This window comes from Prunus dulcis, chromosome 6, assembly GCF_902201215.1.
Source record: "Prunus dulcis chromosome 6, ALMONDv2, whole genome shotgun sequence".
Classification (NCBI taxonomy): domain Eukaryota; kingdom Viridiplantae; phylum Streptophyta; class Magnoliopsida; order Rosales; family Rosaceae; genus Prunus; species Prunus dulcis.
In genome coordinates this window covers 4,801,820-4,826,319 of record NC_047655.1, presented here as the reverse complement: position 1 = coordinate 4,826,319, position 24,500 = coordinate 4,801,820, and the positions used below count along the sequence as shown (strand labels likewise).

The 24,500-nt window shown below is 36.3% G+C and overlaps 6 protein-coding genes and 1 non-coding gene across 7 annotated transcripts; 3 read left to right on the top strand and 4 right to left on the bottom strand.

The window, feature by feature from the left end:
• The first annotated feature begins 381 nt into the window (after window positions 1–381).
• LOC117631486 (protein THYLAKOID ASSEMBLY 8-like, chloroplastic) lies at window positions 382–2,787 on the top strand. Its single transcript, XM_034364676.1, has 2 exons — window positions 382–1,034; window positions 1,933–2,787. Exons 1-2 carry the CDS (start codon window positions 657–659, stop codon window positions 2,323–2,325), a joined length of 771 nt encoding a protein of 256 aa, XP_034220567.1. The 5' UTR covers window positions 382–656; the 3' UTR covers window positions 2,326–2,787.
• Window positions 2,788–4,318: 1,531 nt separating this feature from the next.
• On the top strand, window positions 4,319–7,372 carry LOC117630038. Its single transcript, XM_034362756.1, has 6 exons — window positions 4,319–5,179; window positions 5,811–5,907; window positions 6,334–6,500; window positions 6,627–6,702; window positions 6,802–6,864; window positions 7,002–7,372. Exons 1-5 carry the CDS (start codon window positions 5,054–5,056, stop codon window positions 6,816–6,818), a joined length of 483 nt encoding a protein of 160 aa, XP_034218647.1. The 5' UTR covers window positions 4,319–5,053; the 3' UTR covers window positions 6,819–6,864; window positions 7,002–7,372.
• Window positions 7,223–9,375, bottom strand: LOC117630036. Its single transcript, XM_034362753.1, has one exon. It carries the CDS (start codon window positions 9,305–9,307, stop codon window positions 7,847–7,849), a length of 1,461 nt encoding a protein of 486 aa, XP_034218644.1. The 5' UTR covers window positions 9,308–9,375; the 3' UTR covers window positions 7,223–7,846.
• On the bottom strand, window positions 9,361–10,431 carry LOC117630037. Its single transcript, XM_034362754.1, has one exon. It carries the CDS (start codon window positions 10,231–10,233, stop codon window positions 9,667–9,669), a length of 567 nt encoding a protein of 188 aa, XP_034218645.1. The 5' UTR covers window positions 10,234–10,431; the 3' UTR covers window positions 9,361–9,666.
• A 103-nt stretch (window positions 10,432–10,534) lies between these two features.
• Window positions 10,535–10,606, bottom strand: TRNAD-GUC. The gene has a single exon. It is a non-coding gene; the product is annotated as a tRNA-Asp (tRNA).
• A 910-nt stretch (window positions 10,607–11,516) lies between these two features.
• On the bottom strand, window positions 11,517–12,667 carry LOC117633062 (universal stress protein PHOS34-like). Its single transcript, XM_034366732.1, has 4 exons — window positions 12,355–12,667; window positions 12,143–12,252; window positions 11,913–12,031; window positions 11,517–11,833 (listed from the first exon to the last, which is right to left on the bottom strand). The coding sequence occupies exons 1-4, from the start codon at window positions 12,530–12,532 to the stop codon at window positions 11,752–11,754; spliced, it is 489 nt and encodes a 162-aa protein (XP_034222623.1). The 5' UTR covers window positions 12,533–12,667; the 3' UTR covers window positions 11,517–11,751.
• A 2,647-nt stretch (window positions 12,668–15,314) lies between these two features.
• Window positions 15,315–18,013, top strand: LOC117631405. The gene is made up of 5 exons (XM_034364540.1): window positions 15,315–15,670; window positions 15,785–16,084; window positions 16,328–16,658; window positions 17,257–17,367; window positions 17,528–18,013. The coding sequence occupies exons 1-5, from the start codon at window positions 15,407–15,409 to the stop codon at window positions 17,641–17,643; spliced, it is 1,122 nt and encodes a 373-aa protein (XP_034220431.1). The 5' UTR covers window positions 15,315–15,406; the 3' UTR covers window positions 17,644–18,013.
• The last annotated feature ends 6,487 nt before the right edge of the window (window positions 18,014–24,500 follow it).

The window sequence follows — 24,500 nt, the reverse complement described above, 5'->3', positions numbered from 1 at the left end:
CAAAGACACTGATGAAGAAAGAAAGTAGAATATAGAAAATGCCTTGCACCAAAACAAAATGCCGTTTAAATGTTGGCCTAGCAAAGTCCACTTGAATGACCAACATTTTCCCAAATTCCAGATTGATCCTTAATTTCCTTCAGTCTTTGAATGAGGAGAAAAGTTTGGATTAGTGTATGCTAATTGCTAGTTTTTAAGTTTATTAGTTACTGCTTTAATTGCAGACGTGGATTAGACCAGGCTAGGGCAGTGAGCCCTGTCCTCTTGAACTCAAATTCGAATCCCTCTTCCCATAGATTAGAGTAATTTAGATTGTACGCTTGTATTAAAAAAGGTTTCTACTTTAATTGACATTAGTTTTACAATAAATTGCACTTAAGCAAAAAAAAAAAAAAAACACATTACAGTTAAGGTCTGCGCAAGCACAATGTGTGGTACTTAACCTTGAAAACCCAGCAAGTGTTTTATTTATTTATTTATTTTCAGTTTTGAAATCCAATTATACCCTTCACTCATGAGAGCTTCTCTCATCTTCAACTGTTAAGCTAAAGCCCTACGCCTAAACCCCTCTGTGTAGAACTAGGGGTGGTTTCTCATCTGCCAAACAAAGCCTCATCAATCTCATTGATCAACTCGTCTCTTTCATTATACTTCTAATGGCGACTCGCGCATTTTCAAGATCAAAGTTCGCAATTTTCTCCTCGATACTCCTTCGTGGCCTAAAAAGAACAACCACCCAAGAGACCCCACTGCTTCGAAAATTCAGAATTCCAGAATCAGAAATCGAGTCGTCGAAACCCATTTGTGGGTTTAGGCTATACCACGATGGGAGGCCGAGAGGACCGCTTTGGAGGGGCAAGAAGTTGATTGGCAAAGAAGCGCTTTATGTGATATCGGGTTTGAAGCGGTTCAAGGATGACGAAGAGAAGCTTGGCAAGTTTATAAAGAACCATGTTTTGAGACTCTTGAAGATGGATTTGATTGCTGTTCTCACTGAGCTTGAGCGTCAAGAAGAGGTCAATTTGGCAATTAAGGTACTCTTTTCTGTGCTTAAATCTAGTGTCTTTTTGCATTTGCTCTTCTGGGTTGTTCTGAAATTTTCGTTCTTGGGTATATAACCTGTACTTTGTAAATCCATTTAAGTATTGCTAGTATAGAATTGTCGTGGAAAGGATCTCAGTGGGTGCTCGTTATGTGTTTGATTAAATGTCCAAAAGTAATGTGCGCTCTTGGACACCTTGAATATGCTTAGCTAATGTTTAACAGTTTAAGAAGCATTATCACTTTTCTGTTCCTGATGTAAGCCACTTCGTCAACTTAGCTTTAGTATTAGTTTTGCTGGGTTGTATTTCTGTGAGCAATGCAAGCTCGTGGTGTATGGTAAAGTTGGATTGGAGAGGGTCCTTTTTTAGGTCAATTCCATCTTTTTCGTATGGTTAAATCGGCCTTAACTTTTTCACTTGTAGTTATAGATGTTAAGATAGCTTTTTGGATTTGGAAATAGCTAGTAATTGTTAAATGTTGTTGAAATCTCATTCTCAAGATTACCATATGAACAATGACTCAGAGAAGACCACATTGCCATATGAAAGTGAGAAACAAGAGTAGTTTGTGTTCACATTTTGGGTTTCTTGTTTCCTTCAAGCGCTCAGGTTCAACCCAAACTCTTTCCCATGCACAGATGGTGTTTTCATTTTAATTGTTTCTCAGAATATAAATTATAGCATGCTGTGGTTTGCAAACTTGTTTCTCAGAACGTGTGAGAAAAAAATGGATTTAGCTCATTATTTCGAATGCAATTCCTTCTAGATTTCCACCATTGTGATTTTTGTTTCAATTGACTGTTCAACTTTTGTTTAAATTGACTATTGAGTTTTATTTTTCTTTCTCCAATTTTTGATTGGGCTTACAAGCCACTCAGTTAATTTTCAGGTGTTTAATGTGATTCGAAAGCAAGATTGGTACAATCCTGATGTGTATCTGTATAAAGACTTAATCATTTCATTAGCAAGATCTAAGAAAATGGATGATGTTATGCTGCTGTGGGACAGCATGAAAAAGGAGGATCTATTCCCTGACTCTCAAACATATACAGAAGTTATTAGGGGTTTTTTGAGCTCTGGTTCTCCTGCCGATGCAATGAACATATATGAAGACATGAAGAACTCTCCAGATCCACCAGAGGAGCTACCATTCCGTATTTTGTTGAAGGGGCTTCTACCACACCCCCTTTTGAGAAACAGAGTCAAGCAAGACTTTGAGGAGCTCTTTCCTGAACAGCATGTGTATGATCCTCCGGAAGAGATATTTGGTGTGCGCTGCTGAGGCTTGCAATCTGTGCTTCATGCCTTTTTTGTAGAACTTAGCATGCACCACACGCATGTTATATTGATTCTGTTATTGTCATCGTCCCAATTGAAGTTTATTTGGTTCCAGGTCTTCAATTCATTTCTCAGTTCATTGGAGGAGGTTGGAACGTAAAATTGCTATTCTTCTTTAGAGCATCGAAGTTCGGAGCTCTTGAAACGTAACTTGTCATGTGCTGCAAAATGTTCTTCTAGCCATGTGAACTGTTAGACTTGCCTGTGTCGCCGTTGATGAGCATGTACATTAACTGATATGAGTGAAGGTGAATTTTGTACCCTGTATATCTTGGCACAGCCAATGTCTAGGGAAGCTTAAGGCGCCCTCAGGATTTTTAGGTGGCGAAACACACTGTTGCTTTACCGTGCAAAGACCAAATTTAGCCTGGAAGACAATGGAATCGTGAAAGTTTAAATGCTCAAATAGTATGGTATAAACCGGTTGTTTGGTCTTGCCTCCAGTTTTGATTGCAAGAAACCATTTGGCCCTAAAAAAACAGCACAAATATTTCTCAGGCCAAAGAAAAACCTGTATTATAGTTTTCGTAATCTGTTCGGGTTTAAACTGCACGATATTGAATTTTCCTGTAAAAGTAGTTTGCTAAAAGATACACAATGTCCTTGTTCTCTTGCACTCAAATTCACATTCTCCTTTCAGTAGTTTAGATTATCACTTGTATATCTTGTATTCAAATTTACATTTCTCTTTCCGTAGTTTAGAGTAATTTAGACTATCACCTCTATATAATTAAAAAAAATTAAACGACTAATCAGATTTTTTTTTAATGAATCCTAGGTGAACTCCACCAACTTACCAAAAGGTTAACTCCACCGACTTACCAAAAGGTGCGCACACGTCTTTTGATTCTTTTATTGAAAGTAGATGCTGGAATGAGAATAATTCATACTTCTTTCCCTTTCTATTCAAAGTGGGAGATTCACTGTTATACTCAATATAGAGGTTCAAATTATAAAAATACCCCATATAAAATGAACTTTAGAAACACACCCAAAGTTCATTTACAACATAACAAAGAGACTTTTAACTTCTTATAAATTATAAAACTGTTATCAATTTCTTAACAGAAGCCCAACCTCAACCCCCAAAATCTCATAAAAATACCCAAAACACTTAATAGGTCATCAAAGTAATTTAATAATCAATATTAAATTCAATAAGGCTAGTTGTTTTTTTTTGGATTTGTTTATAAAAATTCAATAGTATAGAGTTTATTTATAATATTAGTGCTAAGAATGAGTATATCACTAAATATCTCTTTTTGTAACTATTATTGTGTAGTTAGTGGGGGTTAATTTGTTTATGTTTAAAGATTTATTTTTTATTTTTTATGACTTTAGTGTAGGCTTTACAGTAGTAGTAAAAAGTTGTTGGATACCGTCGCTTAATCCTGCATTGTACATTCCAAACAGTAAGGACCAAAAGCAAGGGTAAAATTTGGTGAAGAAATCCAAAAGACCTACAAGCTTTTAAATTAATAATCAAACCTATTCAATTTCAAACCAATAATTGTACCACCTTTGTCGTAAGCATTCCACTTAATCCAAAGAGAACCACTTCAAACCAAATCCACACTAAAACAAAACTAAATTTCATCTACAATCATGTTCACATAATTCTGCCCTTTCTATTCATCACATCTCATGCTTTTCGAATATTTTTCCAGTGTCGTACATATCTCAATTTTACGAGAAAGAAACTTTCCTGTCACCGGTTGTATACAACTAGATATTACGCATATCATTTTCTCATTGTTCACTAGCTATGGACCTACATAAGGACGGGTGGGTAATGGTACATTGATATTAAAAGGGAGAGAATGTTGGACCAAGCACTACTTGAAGCACATCCGACAGAGGAAACCTTATCTTTTTATCCTCTTGGTGGGATCAGAAGCTTTAACGTTCATTTCTCTTTACCTCTCACCTCAGTCTTCAACTTATATATCCCACAAAAATCAATGACACAATAGGCCATTGGCTAGGGAGATGAAGTAGAAGTCTATGTATAGGCATGAGAGCTAGAGAGAGATGAGATGAAGATACTCCACAATTATGAGTGCATCATATCAACACGGAAAATACACGGACGGTGTCTTTAGCTCAAGTGGTAAAAGAGAGTTAAGAGTTACGAATTAGAATTAGGATCTGTTAAAGCTTCGATACCCTTTGATATAACCATAAAATATAAACATATGATATCAATCTATTCAATCATCCATCTACGAAAAACGTGGCACTCCCCAATTAGTCCATGTGGAGCCCACGTGGCACTTATCCGTTACGTGTGTAGGGAAAAGATGATTGTATTATATCAAAGCGAACAGGAATATCTGAGGAAACCGCAAGGGAAGTTCCAAATCTTTGATGGGAAAAGGGAAATAAATGTTGTTTGCATGAAAAGGGTGTGTGTTTTATATTGGTGATGGTGTTACATGGGCGGGCACTACCTGCAGTGCCGTCTTTTGTAGAACTACCAATATAAATTTGGCTTCAGTTCGTGTGTGATCTTCATCACGTGCTCTGCTTTTCTAGTTTTCTTCCTCCGCAAAATCTTATCTGCTGCTTTGCTTTGTTTCATCAACTGGGTTTTTCTTGGGAACTGCTTTTTTGGAGAGTACTTCTGTTTGGAGTGGCTTTTGGAGTTGACTCAGAGAAAGAAGGGAAATAAAATGGAGAGTGCTAAGAAGCAGAGTAGCGCAGCTTCCTCATTGACTGCTGATCTCTTTGGTGTCAAGGAGCCACCACCCAAATCGTCTACTGGGATTTTTGCATCTATTTTTCCACCTCCATCTCAGGTATATCTGATTCTACTCAATTCATATTTATGCTGTCTGCTTGTTCTGCATAGCATAAGTGGCTTCTGCCAGGAAGCTGCTTTTAAAAGCAGAGAAATTGGGAGAAGATGAATTTGGCTTTTACTTGGGTTTCTTTTTTATGATAAACTTTTGTGAACTTTATAATAGAGAATTGAAAATTCACCCGCGCGCGGGGGGTGGTGGTGGGGGAAGAAAGTTATTATGGTTTGGTCAAGTTCCTTGAAGTTGCAGTGAAGTGTTTCATGTTGTGGCCAAGCGCTCCCTGCTTGTTCTTGAACCGGAGGCTGGTGACGGATTCTTTAACGGAATTCTATCGAGAAAATAGCCCAAAGAGAAAGAACAATTTGTTCCTCATAGTTCTTGCATAGCAGTTTTCTTCATGGATTCTATTTGTCTAGGAAAATATAATACAACATAGAGAATAGACAAGTCTTCTGAGACTGAAAATGTAATACAACATAATACAACATAGAGATTAGTGGAAGTGGGTAGAAAGATGAGTGTCCTTGAAAATGGTTTGTGCAGTGAAGTGTCCTGATCACTTAGAAACATAGACTTCTACTTTGTTGGATTCGTCTTCCTGTATCTGACTTATTTATTCTGATTTTAGGTGGTAGGAAGGAACTCTTCAAGTTCTGAGCTGACAGAATATTGGCAAAAACAGTCCTTGGGAAATCATGCATGGAACACCAAGCAAGGTTGTCCAGGTTTGTATCAAGCTGAATTGCTAATTTAGCTTCATTATTTTTCTCTTCTTATTCTGTGTTTATATTCAACCATGTCTCAAGGTTTCTTGACAAAGACCCTGTCTTAATTTTGATCATTTATGCCGAATTAATATAATTTCTTACAATTTACTTCTTTTCTTTTTGAAGTGGAAAATGACCATTTTGACGTATTGCTCCTAACTGAGAAGAAAGCTTGTTTAACTAGCAACCACGCTACTTTGAGTGGGGTTTAAGTTCTTAGAACTTTTCCATTTAATCAACTGCTACAACTAGCTTCCATGGTCATCAGATTCCCTGCATTCTCTACCATTATCATATGCTTCTTTTGTAATTCTCAAGAACCTCTTAAATGTTGGATACTGAAAGCTTATTGCCTCGACCTTTGCATTTTCTTAAACAATATAGCTATAAGTAGCGAAGGTGCACGCTATAGCTTACCCAACAAGGACCGCAGTTCAGTTCTTCAGGAAGAAAGAGCAGAACCATGTTATCTAAGTTCATCTCTTTACTATGGTGGGCAAGAGGTGTATTCCCAGTCCCCAAGTACCCATGCCTCTGGATCCTACCCTATAGTGAGTCTTGATAAGTTGATCATCAACATAATACATAGACTGCTGTGATATTGATAGTATCAGCATGATTAACTGATAAAAATGATGTGAGAAACTGATTCTGTTCCTTACTTATGATTGAATTAGTTCAAGAAAGATGGGGGAGAAGATGATCCAAATGGAAGCAATTCGAACAGTGCTGCCCGCGGAAATTGGTGGCAAGGTATTTCTATTACAGATGACATTGATAGTAAGTTGGTAGCATATAGAGTGATGTTGTAGAGTTGATCAGTCCCTGAACTTCCGACTTGTGCTTTTGCAGGTTCGCTCTATTATTAGGACCTTTCCTTGCCTGGCCGTATGAATTCTTCATCTATTATTCAAGGTATATTCACTTTTATATCCATTTCTCCAAATGGATTGCCCTTTTTATTTTGACATCTTATTTCAATCAGAATGTCTTTTAGCATTGTGTCTGAAAGTAGCTGATGTAAGCAGACCTTATGTACTTTCATTTTGCAGGTATTCATGAGGCTTAGGTTTTTTAAGTATGGAAGAAGTGTAATATAAATAAGTGGCTGATGTGGGCATTGGTTGCAAAAAATGCTGAGCAGGAAGTGCAAAGCTTTTATGTCGGTATGGTCAACTGTTTCTTTGGAGTTTTACCAAGAAGTTCTGAGTTTCCGAAATGTTGAGTTCTTACTACTCTCTACTGGACTACGTTTCTATATTGAGTTTAAAAGTTTTTTTTTTTTTTTTTTTTCTGTTAAATTAAAGCCTGCGATGTCGTGCAGGCTAATGGTATGAGCTTCTTGCTCTTCTATTATGAACATATATGCTTGAAGTGACTCTGGTTTCTTATGCAATGTGTTTTCTCATTATGATGGGTTTAGAGATTATGGTGTTTTGCTAAGAAATGCTACCCTTGAAGACTAATTGCATCTCCATTAGATTAGAAGTTTTCGTAGTTGCTGGTCAAGCAAAACTCAAACTTTTTTTTTTTCCTTCAAGAGAGTAAGAGGAGACATGGAATTTGAGCAGAGAACAAAAAAAATGTCATAAAGAACCTGCACACTAGCTATCCTTGGCCAATCAGCCAATTTAATGCATATGGAAATTGTCAAAGATACTTGCAGCTTCAATACAGGTTGGATCTTCAGCCCTGTCTGGCCTTTTCTCCATATGGTGGTTTTTTGTTAGAACAGCTTGATTCTAACGCCGAAAATCCGGTGACAAGGCTCTAGTTCATCTTCAAGAAAAGTTTTCTACACTAGCTGGTTCTCTGAACTTTCACAATGTTGTAGTCTGATACCATAATCATCCTTGGGGACTAGAGATATATGAATGATCTGCTAATTAAGTTAGTGTCATGGAATCTGATATTGACAATAGTTCTCCCCTCTGTTCTCATCATTGGATATGCAAAGGAAAAGCCTTTCATAAGCAGCAGCCATTTTGGTAGCAGTGAACAATTGCAAACCTCTCTGCCTTGCTGCCTGGCCTTTCTGCTTTAAGTCTCCTCTGCCATCTTTCCAAACTCTATAGAGGGTCGTCTTTAGTGTAGTTATTGTTGGTGAAAATGTATATCCCACTTCTGTGCCAACAACCACAGAACCTGTAATGCTGGCAAGCCTTGTTGCCATTACTGGCTTCCCGGAGAGCATTGCTTCTAACAAAGTATGATCCAATCCCTGAGCGCGTAGAGTCGGGTTCACAAAAATATCGACTGCGTTATAGAACTCAGCAAGCTGAGCTTGTTCCAGTGGCCCCAAAACAAGTACATTAGTTCCAAGATCTCTGTACCTAGCACCCCAAGGACCATTACCAGCAACCAGAACCACAATACTTTGCCGAAATGCTTCATTTTCCTTGAGCATTTGTTTCAAAGCCTCAAACATCAAGGGGTGCCCTTTATCCTTTACCAACCTTCCAGCCATTCCCAAAACCAGTGTCCTGGATTCAGGTACCCCAAATTTTTTCTTAAAGTCATTCCCCTTGGCAATGTCTGGCTTGAAAATATCCTCATCGACACCATTAAGAATAATGTGAACACGATCATCCGGGAGCATGTAAATCCTCTTGAGTACATCTCCAACATGGTCACTGGTAGCAACATGGTGAGCATAACTGGGGAAAAACCTCACCTCTTCAATAACCTTCATAGTTCTTTCAGTCAATGCAGATCCCTGTGGTTCTTCAGGGCTGCGCAAAAGTTCTTGTATGATGTCAGAATGGATAGTCTCATATGCAATCCCATGCCAAGTAACAGCCAGGTTTGTCTGGTTACGTGATCGAGTATGCAAGAGGCCGACACTTTCAGTGTGGATCACATCAAAAGGCCTTCCTGTTGAGTTTTGAGTTTGAAACAGCTTCCAAACCAGAGCTTGGTCCAGATACCCAGCAGCAGTTGGTTTTGAGAGGTGAAAATACAAATTGCTTATCGGGTACCTTGGGAAGGAGGAATTTGAAGAAGAAGTGGTAAAGATGTGAAGCTCATGACCCCTTTTGGCAAGTGCAAGGTGGAGGGTCAAGGCATGCCTTTCAAGCCCTCCTGCTTGAGATCTATGAGGCCATTTCTTGACAAACAGAGCAATTTTAAGAAGCTTCGGAAGCGGTTTTGAGGAAAAATCAAGCTGATTCCATGCAGAAGGGAATGCAAGGAGGTCATTGATTTGGTTTTGCTTCAGCTCCATTTTTTGGTATAGAGAGTAGCCTGGACCATAGTAATGGCACCAGTAAATGAATGAGATAAATGACCACGCACAGAACACCAAGACGATGCAACAAAGACGCCGAAAGTTCAACACAGTAACTGAATCCTTCGCCATTGAAGAAGTATACTAAAGTAAAATTTGCAACTATACAAAGTGTACAACAAGAAGAAAAAGGAAGAACAAATCTTCGAGAACTCTTTTCCTCTGTTTCTGATTCAAATGGCATCTGCACATGGCCACCTACAAGACTAAAGTACAAGAGAAGTAGATCCTATACAAATTGGCAATCTCGATAGATTGTTTATGAAGAAATACGAACCTTGTCACAGAAGCAACATCCATTGACTTCATATATTCATTTTGGCCTACCCAACAATCCAAATTTCAAGCCTTAATAAATTCATATATGAACAATTTGTCTCTACAGATAAAAAATATAAATTCAACTTCCCTTTTCATGGATTTATACTTTTCTATCGAGTAAAAGCGTGTAGCACAAGAGACACATAGATGACGAGGGCCAGAGGAACCAAAGTCACCAGAGGACCAATTGCAGCCAAAGTGTAGAAACTCCCACAACCCAACCTCCCCAATTTGATCTGAACCAAGTCCACCAGAGCCATCATCAAAAACCCACATCCAAAAACAGACCCGAAAGCCGAAACCAACGTCCCGACCCGCAAAGCGACCCTGTTCAAATGACCCATGTTGGTGCCACGGACGTGGTACCCGTAGCCACCGTCGTGGCCGGCGGCTCGGCTGATCTTGATGGCTTGCTTGAGAGCGAGGGCGACTAGGCTGGAGAAGAGGAAAGAGCTGAAGGAGTACACGTGGAAAGCAATGAGACCCTCGGCCGAGTCGGCCCCGGCGGCGCAAGCCTTGTCGGAGCCGATGAGCATGGCGGCGGGGTCGGTGGTGGGGTACCAATTGAGGCCGACGAAGATCGCGAAGGAGAAGAGTGAGTTGACGTTAACGATGCCGTCTAAGGCCATTATGTGTATGCGCGTCGTGGGTGTTAGACGGCGTGAGACGTCGGACATTTCCGTCTTCGCGGTTTTTGTGGCGGCGGCGGCGGTGGAAATGAAAACGGAGAAAACATTTTTTGTAATGTTTTCTCCGTTTTTGAAGAAATAATAGGACGTTGGGTTGTTTTGTTTTGTAGCGATATAATGGAAAACGTGGCTTTGAAGCTTGAAATTGGAACTGAGAGTAGCGTGTGTTTTCTCTTTTCTGGGGTAACGTGTTTTTTCAGACAAGGAACGAAGGAAGGGGATGAAGCAAAGCCAAAGACATGTGAGAGTGGTCGGGGGAAAAGAAAGTTTGAAAAATGCAAAAAAATTGCGCCGTTGCCGGGGATCGAACCCGGGTCACCCGCGTGACAGGCGGGAATACTTACCACTATACTACAACGACTTGTTGATTATCTATCAACTTCAGTTTTATTTAACAGTATGATTGTAAGAGAGATCAAAACTTTTTATATACCTTATAATAGATGGCTCTCATTTCTATTAAAAATATGGCGCTAAAATAAATTTTTTCTGGCATTGTTTTGTTATAATTGTATCCATTGAACTAGGAGGCATTTACACTATTTCAGAAGAACATGGCTAACTGATCATATGGTTAACTGGAGTTTTAATTTGGATTTGGGGGTTAGTTATTTGGATGAGGCCTCTGCTTGGGTTAGCTTTTTCTTGGAGGATGATTTTTTAGGTGTTGTTAGGCCTCGCTTGATCTGTACTAGTTAGTTGTCGTTTCTTTTTGGAGTTTGTCCCCCCCCTATCTCATCCAAAAAAAAAAAAAAGACTAATTGTCACTTTGATACATTGCTATTTTTTTTTTGTTGCTTTTTTCTGGGTTTTGATACATTGCTTTTCGGTACATCTAATGTAGTATCTTATCCTTTTTGCTGGGGCTAGTTAGTCCCAAGCAATGACATCATTTCCCTAATGTTATACGGCTAACTTTTTATAAGATTTAGGTGTCACGCTTGGAAGATTAAATTGATGAGTTTGAATTAAATGAGATAGAGACCCATCATCATTATCTTGATTCAAAAAAGTTGTTAACTAAATGACTTTTTCTAAGGATGTCCATATGGTAAGAAAAGTGCTCACATTCTTTTTTGAGTATATTTCAACGATTGGAACCGCCTATACTTGAGATCATTCTTCAAGAATGAAGAATTATCCCTACCAAAAAATATTCTTTAAAAATTAATCATTTAAAATGCGCAGAAAAATAGTAATTTGTTAAGTAAAAAAGAAACGAAATTATGGATAATCGTTAAACAATTTCCAATTGAGCGAAAGGTTTTACATGAATAATCCTTAAAACAAAGGAACTTTATTATTGATTTCAACGATTGTCCTTATTGCACTTCATCAACAGGTAGATATAAATAAACTTATTGAATACATCCTTGGAACTTTGCATATAAAATTAACATGTAGATGTAGCGGTACCACTATCACATTGATCACAAGTCTCAATCTGACTTGTCTAAGCTGAAAGAAACACAACACAAGCTATGTTTATTGTACAATCTTAATTAATTAAGCACTGTGATCCTTGACAATGGTGACGGCGCAGGTTGCATTTGCCATAACGTAGCTGGACACACTTCCCAGCAGCACCCTAAATTCAACAAAGCACAAATAATTATTTAATACTAACCATCAAGTGTTTGAATTTGATGTATTGGCTGTAAATATACCTTTGGATGGTACCAAGTCCCCTGCTTCCAAGGACCAAGCAGTCAAGCTTTAGATCTTCGACTGCCCCACAAAGTTTCTCTCTCGCATCACCCCAGTAAAGCTTTGCCACCACCGTCACCTAAAATCAATTCACACAAATTCAGTATACAAAACGTACTAAAATGTTCTCTCGTCAAATAGTCTGATAAGTTATCGTGTTTGTTGATTGATTGACAGTCTGATAACATACATGTTTCTGCCTGTGTGCAGTGTCAAGCAAGTCCAAGACCTCCGGATCGACCTCGACTTCGTAGTTCTCCATCACCGCTTTTTGACGGAACTCCGCCAATGGAATCAGAGCTGCATACATACACATTCCAAGCTGAAAAAATCCAAACACATCATCCAGAACATATAATAAAGCTTAGTAAATTAATAAGATATGATGTATAAGTAAAGTACGTGATCCGGTGGTGGACCAAAGAAGGTTGCGGCTCTCATCGCCCTGAGAGGGCTTGACATGGATAGCATACAAGGTGTCACCCTTTTCATGAGCCAGATTATTGATAGCCCATTTCAGAGCAATCTTGCTTCCCTTTGAGAAATCGACGGCCACCCCTATGTTTCTATCTCTTGTCATCTCGATGAATTATAAAAGTAGAAAATAAAAAACAAGTGCTCTGAGACCTGGGGAATATGATAGAAGAAGTTAGGAGATAGATCTGAGCGTTGAACTTTCGGTGGGGCTTTGAATTTTATTTAAAGTCACGGGTTTTTTTTTTTTTTTTTTTTTAATGACATACTGATCTGCTATTCTCTGGTTTAGGACTGGTTGGTGGTGGGGAAATACTCTTACATAATGATATATATATATATATATATATGATTGATCTCTTCCCTAATAAAAGATAAGAGGGGGACTAGTCCAAAGGTTGAATATTGAGTGAGACATCTCAACAAACAGTCCACTGGCTGAACAAATCATACAATTGATGAAGACAACAGGAGAAGAAGTATCCTTCTTGCTCTTTTCTACACTAGCTTAATATATTCTTCCCAAGTTTTCTCTTTCAACACTGCACTCTATAAGTTGCAAACTATTAGAAAAATTCTTTCATATGTGACCGTAACATTGCGGCGTAATGTCGAAGATAAATTACCTTAAACATTTATGGTTATGATTATTAACATAAGTAAAAAATTCTATAAGAGGTCAAAATATCGATTAGTCTTTGTGCGGATACTTGGATGCTCGGTAATAACATAAACTTTTAGAATTTGAAATTTTAAAAGTTTCAATTCAATGTACACTCTAGCTCTAAATTCTCCAAAAGTAAATTTGTGTTTATTTCTGTAAAATACTATTAGGGTTTTTGTATACATCTTAACTTTAGCATTTACAATATACCAAGTCTAGAAGTAGGGATCATCATTTGGCTTTAAGTCTATTGGTCGAAGTGGGTAGCTCGAGACATGATGGGTCAAAGTTCGGTCTAGCCTGCTCTTGAATTGGATAAAACTTGGGCTTAGGATTTGAAACCATCACCTCACTCACGGCCCCACTCGTCTAGGCCCTTTTATATAAAAAAAACTTAATTGATGCACTCCTTAGCCTCATTTTAAGCTTAATCAAATTAATATAATATGTAGGATAACTTAATAAACTTTTTATTTTGTTTACACATGTTATAAATTAAGTTAACTTTTTCAATGTTGTCTAAAAATTTGTAACAAAAATTTATAAAAGACATTGAACTACAACCAACATCCAAGTGTACTCCCTAAGTTAACCTTATTGTATACTGAATTGAAATAATATAATATGTAGCATAAATTAATAAACTTGTTTTTTTGTTTTACACATGTTATGAATTAAGTTAATATTTTTAATGTTGTCTAAAAATTTGTAATAAAAAAATATGAATTTTTTTTAAAGGGCCGACTCATCTAGGCTCATGGGCTGCCCACCCCACCAAACCCGATTAGGCCCGACTCAATGGAAAGGCTTGAATTTTGGCATTTGAAACTTTAGTCCAGCCCAAAATTTAAAAATATATGAAACCCGACATGAATTCAAAAAATTCAGGCCAGCCCGACCCAACCTCCGGTCCAATGACGAACCCTAACTAGAAAGCACCATGGTTTCATAATGACACCAAAAAGTAAAGGGAGCACTTTAGGCCTTGGTCACGAGAGAGCCCGACTGTGGAACTTATTGGGCTATACATGCAACCTTTGATAGAATGAAAGCTGCAGATATTTCGGCTTTATGGTAGCCCAAGTGGGGCATAACCTGCAGAAATCGTTGACAAAATCGCCAAATTTAAAACCAGATTCAGAATCGTATATGCACCAGAAGAAGTGGGCTACTTTCAAAGATCCAGCAATTCGACGTTTATATGTACTTGACAATATTTATTTCCTTATTTATTCTCTGCATTGTTGAGAGGTTATTGTCGGTCGTGTGCATGGCAAGCCACAAAAAATAAACACAGAAAGAAAAACAATGAAAAAGAATGTCGCGGTGGCCAAATAGTCAACACTGAACCGCATCAACCCTCAACCATATTGGTGGTCATGACACATTGACACGACCTAACTCTAACCATTTGTGACTATATTATCTTTTGAAAACATACCATTAAACAACTGATAATACTTAATGCATAAGCAAATTCGTAATATTTTACCAAACTTATTTACCAAAAATAGTTCAGCATACATTTTCTTATCATCATAACCACAAATAATTTTATTAGGACGAAACTTGTAAAAATGCAATTTCATAATCTAGTCATTCATTTTTCAAGTTTTCTTTCAAAGATCATCTCTAAAAGAAGAAAAAAAACCGTCAAAATCAAATCATAAGACAAAATTGTTTATTATTCAACCACAATTAAACGATTACAGTGAATTCACTTTGTTTAGTCTACTTATTAGATCACAATTAAATAATTACATTTTCGTTTGTTGGGACTTTCATTATTGAATGAAAGAAAATTTACATGACTGATTGAAATAAAATTTCCATGACTGGAATGAAAGAAAATTCTCATGATCTAAGGAAATAAAATTCTCATGAACAATTTGATAAGGCACAATACATGAAAAGCTTATCTAGGTTTAACGGTGGTTCGGTGGGATGTAGATGGATAGAGGGCACCGCAAATCTATCTACCGATTGGAAGGACGGAGGATAGCACAGCTGGACAAACCGGTCCAACTACCGATGCCCAACCCTTCTGAAACACAACATACCAAACAATAACTACAGCTACTACTATATCATACGTGACACTGGACCCACTTAATTACCTACTGGGTCCCACCCATGTCTTCTTTAAAACACTCACTTTTGACCCCTATTCTAGCTTTCTTGAGCTGCTTCTAATCATATAAATCGCATATTCTCTTATCAAATCAAACCCAACCCATCTCACCTCTCTCTCTCTCTCTCTCTCTCTCTCTCTCTCTCTCTCTTCTCTGCTAATTGTTATTAAGCAAGTTAATTGCTATGGTGGATTTTGAGTGCTCCTCCTCCAAACCCAACTACAAGGACTGGGATTTTAAAGCTGCTGCCAAAGGGTTCATTGGGTCATCAAATTTTAGCTCTTCTTCTTCGTCTTCTGTGCTTGAGGATGAACTCGTTTCCTCCGAGTCAGCTGATACCACTGATGAGGAAGATGATTACATTGCTGAGTTGACTCGCCAGATGACTCACTACATGCTTCAAGATGACCATGACAAAGCCAATATTAGCTCTCAGAAAAACCAAGAGGTACGTATAAAAATGATTAAACCTACGCTCTCTTTCAATATCGTTGGTATCAAAAATATTTATAAGACTAATTAATTAACTGAAGTTTATATGTACTAATTTTTGTTTTTTCAGTTATTGGGTTCTGTTGGTTGGCCACAGTACTCAACACTCTGGTCACCGCTGGGTTCGAGCTATGGTAGCCCAGAAGGACCATCTCTGGAACCAACGCCACCAGCAACACCAGTCAAAAACCACGCTTGGAATAGCTGCACATACGCTGACGTTTTGAAAAAGTTGGACAAATTAGATATAACCAACCAAGGGTTAAATTCTCCTCAGGGAGCAAGCACGTGTACCGAAGTAGCTGAGAACTCAGGTGTTAGATCTTGCTCAAAGCAAGGTCTAACTTTTGATCAAAGCCAAGATTTTCAGGTAATAAGTTAAATCTAACTTTTGGGTAATATTTGATACTGTTTATAAGTTTAAAGACTTGTAACAGATACTAATTTACAGTACATGATACATTCTCGATATGAATATATTCTCGATATGAATATGTTTATAAGTTTATAAGTAATTAACCGGTAACAAATATACGACACATAATATACAGTATATGATGCGTTGTCGATATTTTATAGTATATCTTACTCAAACATTTCCTACTTTGATCAGAAACTTGAGGCCTATCATAGGGTAAAGCAAGAGAAAATTTCAAGCAAACAAGGGTCAAGTAGTAGAGGAAGGCAAGCCAATATTGGTAATCAACAATTTGAGCCTACTAACTATAAGCACCAGCACAAAGGAGGAGCTTGTGGAAGGTCAAGGTCTCCTACACAATTTGGACTGCCTGCAGCTTCAAACCCATGGATGAGCCAGCAGGCAAGTCCGGGTATGAGGGCCGTTTTCCTTGGGGGGTCTGGTTCGAAAACCAGGTCGTCTTGTGGGACAGGTGTCTTTTTGCCTTGTGTTATTGGTAACGCGTCACAATCACCCAAGAAAAAAGGTACAAATAATTAATCAAAACTTTAATTTGTTAATTTGTCAATTTGGTTTGGTAATTAGCAGAATAATTAGTGGTATATTGTTTTGGTGTTAAAACTTAATTGTGGTTTCTTAGTCGTTGGAGTGGTTGGGTTTGAAGTGGAATCTCACCTATCCCATGTTAGAAATTAAGATATTTAATTATGTGTTGCATCTTTCGGTTTGACCCTGGATCTAATGAAGAATTGGGGTTCTTTCATTCTCAAGATTCCTTTTGGCCCCGAATCACAAATTCGGTAGTGGCCAAAATTGTTGCACGCTAGTGACTGGTGTGAAATGGAATCTTTGTTTCCTCTCTGGTCCACTTGCTTAGGGTTTGGCCAAAATTGATTCTGTTTTATTTATTTATTTATTTATCCTTTTAAAATTGGCTTCAAAATAATTGAGCAACTTCTTTTTAGGTAATTGAGATATTTTCACATAATTTCACATGTTATATTGTCAAATCATTGATGGTAATTTTGTTTAAATATGACGGCATAAGCCTGTGTAAAGACTTGTGAATTACACAAGAATGATCTTGATATATGGTAACATTTCGGTTCTTTTATCGTCTACAGGATGTTCTCCTGTTCTTATACCCGCTAAGGTAGTGCAAGCCTTGAAAGTTCACTTCGACCGAGTTGGTGAGCTACCCCGACCCAACGCTACCGGCTTCTCTATACAAAATGGTACATTTTTCAACATAAAAGTTTCTTATAACTTGTAGAACATATAATTCGATTGTCACTCTCAATACGATAAAATTTTGTTAAATATATGGTTCAAATTGACGAAGTTTGTGCATGAATTTCGGCCTCTAACTTCTTTTTCTTCTTTCTTTCGTTGAAGATGGTTTTAACAAGGGTGATAGGGCAAGCAAGCAATCAACTAAAAAACGTCACTCACGGGGTGTGCCAGAGATGAACCATAATGAGATGGGTCTGCCTCAAGAATGGACATATTGACACGGCTTTGGCACATGCTATGCCTCAATATTCACCACCCATCATCGATGTTGCTAATAAAGCTATCGTTCTCAACTACAGTCTACAGTGGTCTATGTTTTGGCATTTTGTTCTTAGAAAAGAAGAAAAAAGGCTCCAAGAAAAAGAATAAAGAGAAAAATGACGGACAGACGTCGGTCAATTAGATTAGGGAATCTAAAGATAGATAGTTTAGGACAAAACATAAAGATTCAAGAATATTATCTTCTCTTTCTTTCTTTCTATTTTTTCATCTTTTTTCAAATAAACAATAAGTTTCAATTGCCTGATGTGGACGCAACAGGCTGGTCTTTGTTTGGTTAATGCAGGGCACTGCGTACCAATTCTGCTTTCATCATGTAATTAATATTTGGCTTTTTATCACAAATGGTCTTTAACGTTTAAGATTTTATTACGAATGGTATTTGAGGTTTTTTTGTGACACTAATAGTCCTTAACGTTAGGGCTTTTTATCACAAATGGTCCCTCCGTTAAAAATTCTGTTAAGTGTCTGATGTGAAAGACAAGTGGAGCCCATATGTCCAATCACATTGTGACATGTGGATGAAAAAATAATTAAATAATTTTTTATTTATGAAAATTCCTTTTTTTTTCTACAACTTTTCATCCCCCTTCCTCTACTTCATCTCTCTCCCCATCTGCCCTCGCTCTCCTTCCTCTGCCCCCTCTCTCCCCCTCTGCTCTCCCTCTCTCCCCCCTGTCCTCTCCTTCTCCCTCTGTAAAAATAATAATATAACCCATATATCTTTCTCCATCTTTGTATAGTGGTATATAAATCATAATCCACAATCCCCCTTTGTTTTTTTTCTTGCCCATTGCCTGTCACCTGCAAGAAAAAATGGTCTTTGGGATTCTTTTATTGGTCTCTGTTTTTTTAACACAGCCACCCGCAAGCTGCAACCCACGCCCAACTCCCCTACCCTCTCCCACTGTATTTTCTCTCCTCCTCTACTCTCCCCCTCTGTTTTTAATTATTTTAAGTTGTTTGAATAAATATTTCTGTAAAAGGAAATGTGAAATTACCTTGTGCAAGTGATTATTTTGCAAAATATACAGAGGGAGATGGGTGGGTTGCGGGTGGGTGGGCATGGGGTGGTCGGGCTGTAGAGGCAAGGAAAAAAAAAAACAGAGGGAGAGGGAGAGCACAGGGAGGAGAGAGGGCAGAGGGGAGGGGGGAGAGAGACAGAGAGAGAATGGATTTTCATAAAATAAAATAAAAATTATTTCTTTATTTATTTAATCCACATGTCACGATGTGATTGGACATATGGGCTCCACTTATTACACTTAACAGAATTTTTAACGAAGGAACCATTTGTGATAAAAAGCACTAACGTTAAGGACTATTAGTGTCACAAAAAAACCTCAAGGACCATTCGTGATAAAATCGTAAACGTTAAGGACCATTTGTGATAAAAAGCCTTAATATTTTTACTTTCATCGAGATTCTTTAGTTCACTAAAGAATTGGTTTCTTCATAAAGAGTTGAAGCAAATTTTGGTTCCGATCTAACTTATGACTTAAAATATAAAGGTAAATGTTCTTCACTGGAGTTATAAATTTTTTGTCAATATCAATTTATTAAGTAATAGCAAAAATCCAAACACAACAGATTATAATTAAACTTATATAGCTATTATCAAGTAAGTCGGTACGCATATGTGTATTATATTATCAAACTTATATAATTATTATTAAGTAAGTTGGTATGCATATACGTATTATATTATCAAACTTATATAACTAATATTATGTAAATCGGTATGCGTCCTCGTATTATACTATCAAATTGTGAATCTGAATCATTAATTTAAGTAAAACTTAATTAATGATTGATGGAGATGACCACTAAGAAGAAATGACGCGTGGATATTGATAGTGGGCCTTTTAATTAACTTAGTCACCCTTTTTAGCCCACGCATTACAAAAAGATGCTAGTTTGGTGCAGTCACATAGACCATACACGTTTTGGTTTGACAAGTTTGCTGAGGGCAATTGATTGGTACTTTTGCTTCTTTCGTACACGTTGAGTGGCAAAAGTTATAATACATAATAATGTTAAAAGAAGATTCCATACCTAAGATATTATATATTGATAAAATATGAGCTTGAGATAACAGCTTTTACAGGGGAAAACAAGATTCCATACCTAAGATATTCCTTGACCTACAATAAAACAACTGTAATTTTAAATAATAACTAGTTAATACGAGCAAATGACTCATTATTATAGTGGTTTGGAGCAATTATTTTTTTAGTCAAGGTCTTGAGTTCGAGTCTTAACATCCGTGTAATGTATATGAGTTTAGTATATTATCGTTCAATAGGAAAAGTCCTATAAATAAAAAAAATAAATAAACTAGTTAACATGGTGTTACTAAAGCTACACGACAAATAAAATAAAAGCAAAGTGACAATGTCAAGTGACCTGTTGAATTAAATACCATTCTAGCAAGAGATCATAATGTGAAAATCAAATATTTTTCTAAGATTGTTAAATTTCAGAGTTCATAATCTGATTTATATAAAATTGAACCAACTTTTATGGTTTAGCTAGTAGCTTTTCATGAGAGGGAAAACATTCCCCGTGAATAAATGAAAGCAAATGTATCCATCTTGACGTCTAAAGACTTTTTTTTCCTTTTTATTTTTTTAAATACAAATGATAGTCTAAATTATAAGAGGAAAGAGAGGTTTCTCATACACATACTATCAAGATATCATATGGGTTCGAACTTAAGACTACTAGTCTGCAAGTTATAGTTCTTTTTCATTGAGCTAGACCATTGGCAAAGACTTTTAATTTTAATTTTAATACAAGTGATAGTTTAAATTACTCTAAATTTATCTAGTCTACGAAAAGAGAAATTCAAATTTAAGTACAAAGTGATGGGCTGACTACCACGGCAAACTTTGTTAATCCACATCTGCATGCAAAGACATTAAAAGCGAAAATAATAATACAAAATGATAAATTTGTAATACACTAAAAAAGTGAACACTACCTATATTAAAAAAATTAAATTAAATAAAATACTACCGAATTGTAATTACTAAATTTCACAACTACCTTACCATCATTAGTTTGTGAGTCGAGTTGATCAAATAAGAACTCTGATGCTAAGCATGTTATTTGTCTTAAATTGGCAAAGCAAAATGGCACGAAATTACAATATTAATTCTTAATTAATGATTATTTAAAGTAGGTCTATAATTTAATAATAAATTGAACGAGAGCTAAATTCTTAACGTGAATCTACATGTACATTCACTTTGATGTAAAATAACAAGAAACTTCTGGGTTATCTTTTTCTATATCATATATGTTTGGCTCTCCCAAAACGCTACCTACTTAGTTACAGATGACAATTAGTTTATAATCAAGACTCATTCCTTTTACCAGAAGATGCATATATTTTATCTTAATGACAGTAATATCCCGTGAGTTAGGTAACTGTAATTATCGTTTGTTGACGCTGTCAATGCAATGCGTTACATATGGTTTTTACTTTTCACGAAACCCCCAGAAAAAGACAAATTGACCGAAAAGGTTGAAAGGGACACAGAAGTTACAGAGGCATATTAATCTTAATGCTGGTGTGTTGTGTGTGGAGATTTGAGTGTCTCTTTTACACTTACAAAAGCTATGCATAGCTCACGAGTAGCTAAATGTAAATTCCAGAAGGCTTTGAATAAATAAATAAATAATTGAAAAAAAAAAGAAAAGAAATTGCAACTAAATTCATATTGAGTAACTTTTTGGAATGATACCCTACAACGGAAGATATATCTCCTTTGTCTACAATATTAATCACGTGAAGAGTAAGGTAGGCACAAAAAAATATACCGTGACACGATAGATTTTCTCCCAATAACAACCCCTACCCTTATGTGAACTGCAAATGATCATTTGCATACACGCCATATGATTTATTTTCATGTCAACTTTAAAAAAAAAACGTCCATTATTAGAAGTGTATGTTAAATATCCAAAATGCCAATCTGAATTTTGTAGAAATCACCATCAACATTCATCTTATTTGATTGGTTTTTTGTTTTATATAAAATCTTTCAAATAAGACAAAACAATAGCCAAATATCCCCCCGAATGCTAATGCCATTGCTACGTAAAAATTTAATTCTTGTAAAGAGACCTTCCGATTAGAGTCATCGATCTGCATTTGATTCAAATTGCTCAAATCACCATCAGAGAATCAAAACGCATTGCAACTTGCATTTGATAAAAAAATTGTGTTTATTTCCATTACGACTTTTAAAGTTAAATTCTAATTTTGTCGTTATTCGAATTTTTTTAATTTATTTTTAATACAAACGATAATTTAAACTACAAGAAAGAAAATTTTCTCACTTTGACACACTATTCTGCTAAACCCTATTGGCATTCGAATTCCTTTTTTTTATATCTACCTCAAATATCTCATTTTCCATCTGTTTCTATCATTTCTCTCCTCATTTATTTAATTGATTTTCATCATAAGAAACAAAAACTCCCAGGCACAAATGATCCCTTTGACGTACGTGCTCATCGGACTGCCAGTGCCAATCATTTTAAAACAAACTTGGGGCACTTGTTATACCGAATTAATATATATCGAGACTTTGGAAGCAATTGTGGTTGACACGTTACGTTACTGCAGGGAGAGGGATAAGTTAATTTCTTAATTCCAATCCCCAAACCCTCACGTAAGTGTGGGAGGGAATTAATGGGTCAGTAAAAGAGTGCCCTGAGGTTTTGGGTGTTTCATAAAATCTCTTGACGATTCGGAAATTACACTATCTTCTCATGTTTTAAATTGCTTTCACAAAGCTCTTTTAATTAATTTTCTAACTAAATTTTTTTTATGTCATCAAAATTTTTTCTCCAAACAATATTAACCTCATAAATTAGATTGCACATAAACACTTGAGGCCTTACCCTTGAGTTAATTTTTTATTTGAATAATTTTTTTAAAAGGAAATCACCAATTTTTTGGACGGAAAATAATTTTAAATCTCACACAGTGTGTTAGTTTAATTTTTAAAACATGAAGGTGTTTTGTGAAAACATCACAACCCTAAGCCCTTGAACTATATCCTAAATCTGCTCCAAAAAAAACCCATTATTTTTAGATCCACAAACCCAGACGAGGCAAGGCGTGCTGTTGTTGCAACAAACCGTAAGTGCCTGACCCATAACCCAAACTTGTAAAAACAATTTAAAAATATTTTTTAGAAAATCCACCATAGCCAAGCCCATTTAGAAAAATACTGTAGCATAGCCCAATTAGAAAAAGTATTGCAGCCCAATAAATTCACTAAATAAATAAATAAATATAGAGATCGATTGAATTTGAATTTGATTAAATAGTCCAAACCTAGTATTAGGTTCTTGGTGTGCTCTCAAGTAATCCTAGATTCAAACTCCTATGGTATTTGTCTGTGTGAGTTTTCCCTTTACCCCTTCCTAACTTTGGCTACAAAAAAAAAAAAGTCCAAATCCTAGTGCTTGATGCTACTTCACATTATTTGCAATCGGCTAAAATTATCAGGTCACTTCAATGTTTTGTGTGTTAAGCGTTGTATCTTTTAATATGAGTAATATATATATATATATATATATATATATATATATATATATATAAAACTAAGTGGTTAGGAAATTTACTTTTTGTAGTGGGTACTTCAATTATGCTTAAAGGAACTAAAAACTTCTACAACGTACAATATGATTTATGATACTAAACGACAGAGATGGGACTCTATCATACCTGGTAACTCCTAGGATGAATATCATTTCTAACGTGTGAAACTATTATCAGACTTTTTTTTGGGTTGCCAAAAAGAGAGAGGATGTGAATAGAATCAAGGGTTACAAAAATGGTTTAAGCAAAAAAGGTTTAAAAAGGGTTACTCAATAGAATCAATCACCTCGAAAGCGATACTGAGGGAGGGTGGTTTTCTTACACGTTGTCAAGATACTGCGGAGTTTTGAACCTTAAACCACTAGTTTGCAACGGCAAGTTAATGCTCATCTCAAATACATTAAATGTAATGTGATTCTTGTTTTTTAGCAAATTTAAGTTTATTGTCAAATTCATATCCTTTTTTTTTTTTTTTTTTCAAATCCCTCCATCCAAACCAAATTATCAATGAAAGATGTAAACGGGGCAAGGCAAGTCATGATCTTATGGCATAAATCTTTTTCTTAAAACCTGAGCTGCTCTCTCCCTATGTGAGTTCTAAAGGAAAACTCCATAGGTGGGAGGAGGAAGAAGCGTCACTGCCCCTCCTCCCCCTATTCTCTTCTCGTCTTTTTCTTTTAGGTTAGTGAATAAGTCTACTGGGGCGTTTTGAATAAAAAGTCATTTGTGGTGATTTCTTCTAAGGCATGGTTAGATTGAAGTTCCCCATCACCACTTTTAGTATATGTTCTCAATCAAATTCCGCTTCCAAAATCCGCTCCCTAATGCCGCTCATGTTTTCTAAATTTGATTATACATCATCTTTAACGGAGGTTGTTGCAAATCTCCCAATTGTTCTTTGGCAAGATTGTTGTTTTCATTTATTTGTTCGCTCTTATGCGCAAGTAGATCGCTGGAAATCATATTTATCAAAATTTATGTAATGAAGTTTCTATTTTATTATAAAATAAAAAAATAAAAAAAAACCTCCATCCAAATACAACTTAAAACCCCTGAATTTAATAAATTAAATTATAGTCTCTAATCCATCCTTAATTAGTTTAGTGATACATTTCTTACAAATCAAGATATCCCATTATAATGATGTCATCGTCGTATCAGTAAAGCTCGTCACTG